The 10,243-nt window shown below is 50.1% G+C and overlaps 1 protein-coding gene across 1 annotated transcript; it reads left to right on the top strand.

Annotated features, from left to right (window-relative positions):
- The first annotated feature begins 3,407 nt into the window (after nucleotides 1–3,407).
- On the top strand, nucleotides 3,408–9,711 carry TAC4 (tachykinin precursor 4). The gene is made up of 3 exons (XM_063109268.1): nucleotides 3,408–3,512; nucleotides 5,673–5,769; nucleotides 9,680–9,711. The coding sequence occupies exons 1-3, from the start codon at nucleotides 3,408–3,410 to the stop codon at nucleotides 9,709–9,711; spliced, it is 234 nt and encodes a 77-aa protein (XP_062965338.1).
- Nucleotides 9,712–10,243: the final 532 nt, after the last annotated feature.

The following is a 10,243-nucleotide window of genomic DNA, read 5'->3' as shown; positions in this document are numbered from 1 at the left end:
ACCCCACCCCCGCCGCCCCCGGCCCGGCTCACCCGGAGGCCGCGCCCCGCGTCGACGTGCCCCGCCCACAGCTCACCCGGGGGTCACACCCCAACTTGCACCCGGCCCTGCCCCGAGCCCAGCCGGGGGTCGCGTCCTGCCCTGCTCCCGTCTGCCTCATCCTTCCTCTGGCTGCGGAGCCGCAACCCACCCGCCTTCGAGGCAGCAAGGACGGGGTGAAGCGGGGCGCACCGTCCAGGGCCGTGCCCCGGTGGCAGAGGGCACCGGGCGGGGTGGCGGGCTCGGCCGCCAGCACGGCCAGCGCCAGCCTGACCGCAGCCCGAGGGCGACGCTGCAAATAGCCGCGGTTTCCAGCCCGTGCCCTGCTTCCCTCCTGGCCTTCCGGACCTTTGGGGTTTTCTTTCCCTTCTTCCCGCCGCCCTCTCCTTTTTGCCCATGACCCCCGCCTCGTCCCCGCTGCGCGCCCACCACATCCTGCCCCACGCGGGATGGTTCCTACGCTGGCGAGGCGGGAGCCGGAGCCGCGCCGGCGCAGGAGACCAGCTCCTGTGTCCAGGGATCCGGAGGTGTGACAATCAGAACAATAAATCAGGATTAATTGAGCGAGTACTACGTGCCAGGCACTGTGCTGAGCTCTTTACCGACAGGAATTCATGAAATCTTTACTGCACCCTGAGAGGGGTGGCTTCAATTTGCAGATGGAGAAACTGAGGTTCGGATATCCCTTAGGGGCTATGGTCACCCGGTTTGCACCTGCAGAATGGAAGTACATTTTCCTGTCCAGAGGCCCATGCGGTGGCTCTACCTCCAGCCCAGTGGGCTGAGGCCCCAGTGGGAGATGGGAAGGAGCTGGCTGGAGGTCCAGGAAGCTAATTCTGTCACTAATTCTCAGTGTAACCTAGAGCAAGCCCGGACTGCCTCAGTTTCCACATCTGTAAAACGAAAGGGATGAAAGGCAAAATTCTGTACCCCATAAGGAAGAACTTCACAACAGTGAAAAACCCAAAATGGAATGTGAGGCATTAGATGCCCTGTCCGTGGGAGAGTTCAGCGGGAGGTTGAGTGGCTCTAAACACACAGGCCAGGACTGGCTGGGAATTAGGCTGAGCTGGGGAATATGCATTTTAGCAAATGCAGGGGTTCTGAAGCCATCGGGTTTGGGACCAACCAAAGAGATTCCTGGAAGGGGATGGAGGTATATGTGTTAGGGGGTGTATGCTCCCCCAAACATTCCACACTTGCACTTTCTCATCTCTGGCCTTGGATGGCCTGGACTCAGAATGAGTGCACGTCTATTAAGGACCTACTCAGGGGGCTGGCAGGTTAGCTCAGTCGGTTACAGCTTGTTTCTGATAATACCAAGGTCAAGGGTTTGAATCCCCTTACTGGCCAGCCACCCCCCCCCAAAAAAGAAGGACCTACTGTGTGCCAAGCACATGTCTATCACAGCCTCACTCTCAGAGAGCTCATGGCATAATCAACTAACTTTCTGCTGACTAGCAGAGCTGCCCTCAGCACAGCTGACCCTTTGGGGAGATCTGCAGCCAAGCATCTTCCAGGGGTGGGCAGTCTGGTGCCAGGCTGTGTTGCTCAGTGAGCAGAGCGAGGGCTGTATTTCACCTCCACTCTCCCCCTTGTAAGTCACCCTTGGGCGGGACACAACCTGCACAACCTCTCACAGCAGCCTGTGGAGAGTCACGAGAAATATAGATGGGAAATATTGGGAAAGCCCAGAAAAAGGGGCCAATTATCTTGCTGGAGACAGAAAAACTCTACCAAGCAGGTGAACATTAAGCTAGATCTCTAAGGATGAGCGAGAGTTCGCCAGGTGGGAAGGGAGGTCCAGGCAGAGGCAGGGGCCAAGGCAAAAGCATGGGGGCAGGAAGTCTCAGCCTGTCCTGGGAGCAGGTGGTGCAGTGTGTCCAGGGCAGGGAATTGGGGGTGGACGCACCTCTATGCGGCACATACCAAACTGAACATAGCTTATCTGCCAACCAGAGGTCTCCTTGCCTGAACACTATAGGACAAGGACAGTATCTTATTCATTTTCCATGGCCCAGGGCCTCATCTGGTGTCAATAATAGTAATAACCCTAATAGTTATCAGGTATTAAATATTTGTTATCACCCACTGTGATAAGTGCTCCACATGCATTTCCTCATTTCATCCTCAAACTTTGGAAACAAGTGCTATTATTAATCCTGCTTTACAGATGAGCATTCTAAGGTTTAGAGGAGTTAATTAATGTGCCCAAGGTCACACAGCTAATTAGAGGCGGAGCTAGAATAGGAATTCAGGTCTTTTTCAGAGCCCCTGTTCTACACTGAAGGGTGGATAGATGGATGAATGAATGGGTAGAAGAGAGCGAGGAACTAAACAGAGGAGGACCATGAATGCCATGCAAGGGAGCTCGAACTTTTGCAAGGGCAACAGGGAGACATTGGAAGGTTGTAAGCAGGAGAGACAGGTCAGGATAGGGATTTAGAAAGATCACTTTGGAAAGAGTGAGAAGATAATTTACAGCTGATGGCACTTGAGGTAGGAGGTCATTTTTCTGGCGAATCCCAATTCCCACTTGTGGGGAGCCTTATTTCTTGCACTGTGTTATTTCCCTTGGGGCAACACCTGTGTTTTTTGTTTTTGTTTTTAAAGATGACCGGTAAGGGGATCTTAACCCTTGACTTGGTGTTGTCAGCACCACGCTCACCCAGTGAGTGAACTGACCATTCCTATGTGGGATCCGAACCCTTGGCCTTGATGTTATCAGCACCACTCTCTCCCTAGTAAGCCACGGGCCAGCCCAATACCTGTGTTTTTATGCACACACAGGGACCATTGATGGAGGAGAATACTGAAGAAGAGGGGGCTCAGAGCCGAGAAGGAGAGACAAGTGGTAGAACACTGGCTAAGTTCTGGGGAGTGGCCACTCTGTACAGGGGAGCAGAGCATAGGAAGCAAGGAGCTGTACCATCCCCCTCTCCACATTTCAAGGATGGTGAGGTCCCCTCGAGGTTTCCAGCCAGGAAGCTGGAAGCTCCAGGCCCCACACACTGTCCCATTGTGCACCTGCCACTGAAGGAATGCAGCCAAAGGTGAGGCAGGTGTTGCGACAGAGTGCTAAGCCCTGGGATCAAATGTTGGAGGCAGCCTGGAAGAGGTCTGGTCCCTCCTCCTGAGCAGCTTCTGTCATTGGCCTTTCTAGCCAGGGAGGGAGGGGAGTTGCAGGAAGCAGCCCTTGGGGTCAGATAAACCGAGGGAAGAAGCAGAATAGCTGGAAGGACCAGAGAACAGGGATCTTCTCCCACCGACACTTAAGGAGCCAAAGAGTAGACCAGAGCCTGTTGGAAGTGTGTGTCTTCAGGCTGAGAGGGACTCGCAGACAGTCCTGGGACACAGTAGTGCTCACCATGCTGCCCTGCCTCACTCTGCTTCTCCTGATGGGGCTGTCTGTGGGCACCACGGCAGGTGACAGTGGAGAGGAACTGGCACTCAGTGCTGAAGCAGGACTCTTGGTAACCGTGACTTTGGAGGTACCTCTGGGGAGAGGTTCTGACCAGGGCAGGGGATGATCTATGGTGCGGGGGTGGAGAATGCCCTCCATGGCTGCCAGGACAGCAGGTTGTACAATGCAAAGGCAGGTTGTCTGCCTTCCCTCCGTGGGTAGTTTCAAGCCCCGGCCTAGCAGATCTCGAAAGAGTTGCATGCACACGGAAGCAAAAGTTTGTGTGTGTGTGTATGTGTTAAGAAACATTTACTTAACACATACTATGGTCTTGGCAGTGTCTTAAATGCTTTATAAATATTGACTCATTTAATCCTCATATCAACCTCATGGGGAAGGTACCATTTCACAGATAAGGAAAGCAAGGCACAGTGAGGTCAAGTAGTTTGTTCAAGGTTGCATGGCTTCAAAAGCTGGAGATTTGGGTTAAATGGATATGGAGGGCTTTGGGTGGGGCAGGAGTCCTTCCTAACTGAAAGGGAATGTATGCCTCCTAATGCTCCAACCCCCAAAACCCGGTTGGTGGGAGAAGGGTCAGTCCTATTTAATTCATAAACGGCCATTCTATCCAGCTTGCATCTGAAGGCTGCCTTTTACCAAGGCAAAGTGGTTTTCATGAGTTTCAGAAATGGGTCCAAATCTCCAAAGAGACTTTTCCAGTTCCTGGCCAGGGGTGACTCCAGCCCAAGACAGTTTGCTCCAGCCACTGACGTCCTGGAGAGAAGACAGATTGAAAGTGACTGAATTTGTCTGAGGCTTAGAAAACAACCCACTTCTGCTCCTGAAAGTTGGGACAAGATGAGCTGTGAGAGGCAAAAGGGTTTCCATTGCTCCCCATCCAGGTCCTTGCTGGTCCCAGGAGCTTCAGTGCTGCCCCTGGAGAAACCAAGGATGGAAGAAAGAGCCCCTGACCCAACCCCAGTTCCCAGTCTCCTGGTAGGCAGCTTGCATTACTCTAGGGCTCTGTTTTCCTGTCTTCAGCCTTTCTGGAAAAGGAGACCCCAACCCCTTCTCTATTCCCAGACTGTCAGAGGAAGGACCCCTCATTCAGCATTCTGTATCCCACATATGCTGAGCTCTTGTGTGCAGCAGGCACTGTGCCAGGGATTGGGGATACAGAGATGGGAAGCTAGTCTAATGAATGTCACTCTCTGTCACTCTCTCAATTAGGGATCATCTCTCCCTCTTAGCAGAGCTGAGCAGGCCTGTCTTCCAGGGTTCAGGTTAAGGTCAGAGAGGGAGAGGGCTTTGACCAAGGTTACAGAGGCTAATGGAGGAATGAGAACTTAAATCCATAGCCCTTGGTTCAGGACGTTTACCCCATCAGCTCAGGATTAAAATGTCTTTGCCCAAGGTGATAGTCTCCACCCCCAGATACGCCATGTTCCTTCTGTGAGGCCCAGGCTCTAGGGGAGGGTAAATCTAGGACAATGGGAGAAGTATCTGGAGAAGAGAGGAGAGCAGGAGTAAGTAGGGGTTGAGAGGGAAAGCAGTACCACCTTGCCACCAGGGTGCCCACCCGAGTTCACTGGCTGCCCCCTTCGTGTCTGTGTTCTAGACGTTTCTCAAAATGGAGCAGAACCCATGCTCTGGAGTCAGACTTTGAATCCTGGTTCAACCACTTCCTGTGTGACCTTGGACAAGTCACTTAACCTCCTTACATTTCAGTTTTCCCTTCTGAAGAAAAAAATCATAGTCCCTACTTCTTATAGTGGTTTAAAGATTAAATGAGATTTGCCTAGTGTTTGAGAGCCTGGTCTTTGAACAGATGTCCTGGTTTAAGTTCTGACTCCATCTCTCACTTCCTAGCTGAGTGACATTGGACAAATTAATTTCTCTGTACCTCAGTGTTTCCATCTGTAAAATGGCAACAGTAGTAATACTGGAGTATTGTTTTCATGGGGTTTTGGTGAAGATTCAATGAGTTAATGTATTAAAGCGCTCAGAACAGTGCCAGGAACATAGTAGGTGAACTGTTAGCTATTAATTATTATTATAATACATATTATAATACGCAGTATGTAAAATATGCAAATGGCCCAGTGCCAGCACAGAGCAAGTGTTTAGTGACTAAGAGCTGTTGTTATTGAGATTGTTATTGCTCAAGCTGTCCTCCCTGTCTCCTGGACAACCTCCCCCTCAACCCTAACTAAATCCTTTGCTTCTCCAGGAAGGTGCTGTCCCCAGCATTCAGCTCCAGCTTCAGGAGGTGAAGAGGGGCAAGGCAAGCCGCCAGTTCTTCGGGCTGATGGGGAAGCGGGTAGGAGGTAATTGACAAAGGTGGGCGGGAGCCCAGCAAGGAGTGGGTCTGAGTAGGTTCTTGGAACACCAAGCAGAGGCCAGAAGTTAGAGCCCAGGATCTGGGGTCAGTTAATCCAGTCCAGTAGGGGTCGCTCATGAGAAGGGTCGGGTAGACTGTCATATAAATTATCATCCAACCAGGACACTTTGGAGAGTGTTAATAACTGCAACAGGCAGCAGGTGTAAACCAGGGCTGTCTCCAACACGTGGGGAGTATGGTCACCCTAAGAACGGCCCTCTATACTCTGGATGACTTTGGGGAGTGGTAGTGAAGCTAGAGACCAGTATCTCAATGTTAGCAAAGCCACAGGCCAAACTTTCTAGTCAATTCTGTTTGGCTCAAAGAGAACTACTAAAATGAACCTGAGTTCCCTAAGGGCACTCTCAACACGGAGTCCCGTCCTGGGGAGACAAAGAAAACAGAGACTAGACAGAGAGCAGTTTTCTCTTTTCTTATTGACAACATTATTTTTTTTAAGTGGTAATGCTCAGTGTTGGTGAGGTGTGAAGAAACTTGTACCAAGGTGTTCACTGCCAACCTGTTTGTAATTATAGCAAGAATTTGGAAATAACATAAAGACCATCAATAGGGGGATGGTCAAATTATATTAGGCATGTCCATAACCTTTGTAGACATTAAAAAAGATAAGGCAGATCTGTGGAAGATGTGAAAAGATTTCCAAGATATATGGTTAAGTGGAAAAAGCAAGTTACAGAACTATATACATATTAAAAGCCTACTTGTTTAAAAAAAAAACTACATACTTACACATAAATATATTCATATGCATAGGGAAAGTTCTAGAGGGATAAATAGAAAACTGTAAACAGTGGTTACATCTAGGACAGGAAGCGGAGATGAGGGGGACTTTAATTTTTACTGTACAAACATCTATATTGCTTGATTTTTTTTTTTTATAGTGGGTGTGTATTCAAGGACTGCTTTTGTAATAAAAATATTCATATAAAAATAGAGAAAACCAACTTGTGACCAAATACTTTTGGTCTTAGTTTTCTCCTCTACAAAATGAGTTTCGGACTGGGTCATTTCAAAGTTCTCTTCCAAATCCAACAACCCATGAGGAGCAGGGAATGGGAGTATAAGAAAATATTTCTTGAGCACCTACTACGTTCACATATGATTAAATCTCCATAACAATATCACCCTTATCACTAGAGCAGGGAGACTAAGGCTCGGGTAGGTTGAGCACTTTTCCCAAGGATGCCCACCCATCTGGTGCCCATGACTACAAAGTCTGTGTACTTCCCACTACTCCACACTACCTCCTACCAGGCACAGTCCTGCTGCCACACAAGGATAACAGGGAGTGACTGGAGTTCCACTTAAGAGTCACCAAACCCCAAAGAGTCATGACCTTTTCCACCTCCCCAAGCCCTTAGGAAAGCGTTGCAGTCATTCCTTCTTTCTCCTTCACCCAGGAATACCTCTGATCCAGCCAGGGAGAAGAACAGGTAAGTGTTTCCCAGACCTTCCCCTCAGCATACTCCTTCCCCTCAGCATAGACCCTAATAAATCAGGGAGGTGAGGGCTCTGGCCAGGGGCACGCCAGGCTGGCATTGCAGTGTGGTTTGGCCACACACTGGGCTTTTTGGTTGTTTCCTTAGAGGGGTGGTCTGTGCATGCCTAGGGAGTGGTACAGGGATAGGAGGAGACAGAGATGAATCTTGTTCTGCCAAAGTTTCAAAATTACTTTGGGTCTAAAGCCTGAAATTGGAAAAATGAATCAACCATCGAGGATAAGAGTGCTCAAAGCTTCAATCTCCTGAACCCGGGAGGATCTTAAAAGTACAAATCTGAATAGCCTCTACCCTGATTAAAACCCTTCAGTGAAAAGGGGAAAACAAAATGAAAAGAAAACAAATCAACCTATACCCACCACCCCCAGTGCTCTCGGAATCAGGTCTCATCCCCTCACATGACTCACCACATCCTTTGAGGATGCCCTCACCGACCTGACTCCTAGGCCCATGTCGAGTGGCTCTCCTTCCCTGACTGCCTTCCCTACCCAGACGGAGCTTGTCTCCAGGGCCCAGGCATGATGCACTGCACTGTCCTGCTGGGTTACATGGCTGGTTGTCCCCAGACTGGAAACCCCCCAGTGGGCAGGCACCAGGTCTGCCATCGCCTCTGAATCTCCAACACCCAGCACAATTTCTGCCTATAAGAAGCACCCACTTGGTATTTGTGTAAGGAAAAGCAGGAATCAGCGAATGAATGAGCCAAGCCATGGTCCTCAACTCCCAGATGATTGAGAAATGACTCCATTTGCAGGGTCCCAGCTCTGTCCCCATCTCTGCCCATATCTGGTTCCCAAGACAGTCTTCCTCTGCTGCCTCTCTTTCTTCTCTACCTTTTCTCTCTCCTTCACCAGGGTATCAGCTGGGACAAATAGTCCACGGCCTCCTGGGCAGGCGAGGACCATCCACAGAAGGTAAGCCAGAGTCTCTAGTGGGTTGCAAGGCTATCATGAGCCAGACACTTTGCTTCCTGTGTCCAAGGTTGGGGACAGGAAGCTGGACAGACAGAACCATCTCCCCATAAGCTGTCAGGTGGAGGCCCCATAGGAGAGGGCAGTTGAGATGCAGGCAGATGGTCTTCTTGATGATCCATGGCTTAAACAGCTGTGGCCCTGAAGATGCACCCTCTCTACCCTCAACTCACCCAGGCACACTGTCCCACCTCCACCCATCCCCCAGTGCCAGCTGAACCCACAGAGAAGGATGCATACTTTTCCAGACCCCAGAACATTCCTTTATTCCCTCACTGTCCATAAAATTCTAATCATTGATCGTTAGAGTTATGCCTTTACTCTTAAGAGATTTTCTGCCTTCAACAATTGTAAATAAGTGCAAATCACTCTGGGAGGGTTAACACCCTAAGCAGTTATCAATTAACATCTTCTGGCAGGGGTTACACCCCCAAATGGTTCTAAGGGGCCAGGCATGAAAGTGGGTAAATGGGACAGATCACAGCTCAAGTGAGCCGGCACAAGAGGAAGGGCAGTGGGTGCCCGGGCTGGTCAAAGACACCAAGCTCCAGTCTGCCTTCCCTAGTGCTGAACCTCTTCCCCCAGAGCTGCAGACTTCTGGACCCCTCCCAAACTCCCCTGACAGAACACCTGCTCCTTCCAGCATTGGCTGTCGGGAAAATCATCTATTTTCTCAAGATTTTTGGAAATGTTTGAACCATTCCATTCAAAGGACCATGGAAGTCACCCCAATACCAAATAGAAATGAATGCCACCCCTCCCTCCCATGCATAGTGTGGGCAGGAAGCTTAGAAGTTGTCATTTTTCAGAGATGGAAAGCAACTTGTCCAAAGTCACACAGTGAGATAATAACAAAAGCCATGCCTCCTGTTTACTAGTCCACATCACTTTCCAAGTCCCCAGGACGGCTTTTGGGAATTTGAATACCCTTCCCTTCCTTTAGAGAGGATAACTGGGGGGCCAGCCTGTGGCTCACTCGGGAGAGTGCAGTGCTGATAACACCAAGGCCACGGGTTCGGATCCCATATAGGGATGACCGGTTAGCTCATTGGGTGAGCGTGGTGCTGACAACACCAAGTCAAGGGTTAAGATCCCCTTACCGGTCATCTTTAAAAAAAAAAAAAAAAAAAAAATGATAGAGAGGATAACTGAGGGTTGGCTCTGTCCATGCTCTGGAGGCATTTACCATTGAATAATGGAAGATATGACAGATAAACCTGTAATTCCATTGCTCAAGATTTCTACAGACAAGAGAAAAGTCAGGGAAATGGAGGGCCTTGAGTGGAGTGACTAGGGAAGGCCTCCAAGGGTGGAGGAGACAGACAAGACTCCCCTAACCACCGTCCATGTGCAGAACTCTCCCCAGGCAGAAAGAATGAGGACCAAAGCTCAGAATGAGAGCCCTCACCACATGCTTCCCAGAAGACGTGACGCCCCTTCTTCCTACCTGGATGTCACAGCTGACCAGCCAGCAGGCCAACTCTCTTCTCCATGTGTCTCCTGTTCTCAACACTGGCATTTCACGAGTCCTGCCTGCCCTAAACTCGGACTCCCAGTGTCAAGCAGTGATCATGCATAAATGCATTGCTGTCACCCTCCCGAGCTGGAATGACCCTGCCCTCTCTCGCACTTAGAGCTCTCACCTCACTGTAGAGTTAGCAGTTGTGTGGGTAGGCTCAGCAGTCAAGGAGGATGGCTACAAAACACTTAGCTTCGTTGTGTCACTCTCTTTCCAAAAAGAAGGAAATGAGTTGGACGTTTTTCTGAGCATTTGATTCTTTGTGGCAGGGGATGGGAGGTAGGAGTGGGGCTGGGCTATGTTGAAAGGAGGGGAAAACAAAGCAGGCATTGGTACAGAGGGCAGGACCTTGCTCTGGGTGCCTGGAAAGGCTTTTGTGACAGCAGAGGCTGCTAAGGACAGGCCAAATGG

The sequence above is a fragment of the Cynocephalus volans genome, chromosome 10 (assembly GCF_027409185.1).
Source record: "Cynocephalus volans isolate mCynVol1 chromosome 10, mCynVol1.pri, whole genome shotgun sequence".
Taxonomy (NCBI): Eukaryota; Metazoa; Chordata; class Mammalia; order Dermoptera; family Cynocephalidae; genus Cynocephalus; species Cynocephalus volans.
Note: the sequence above shows the minus strand (reverse complement) of the source record. Positions and strands in the feature narration are given on the sequence as shown.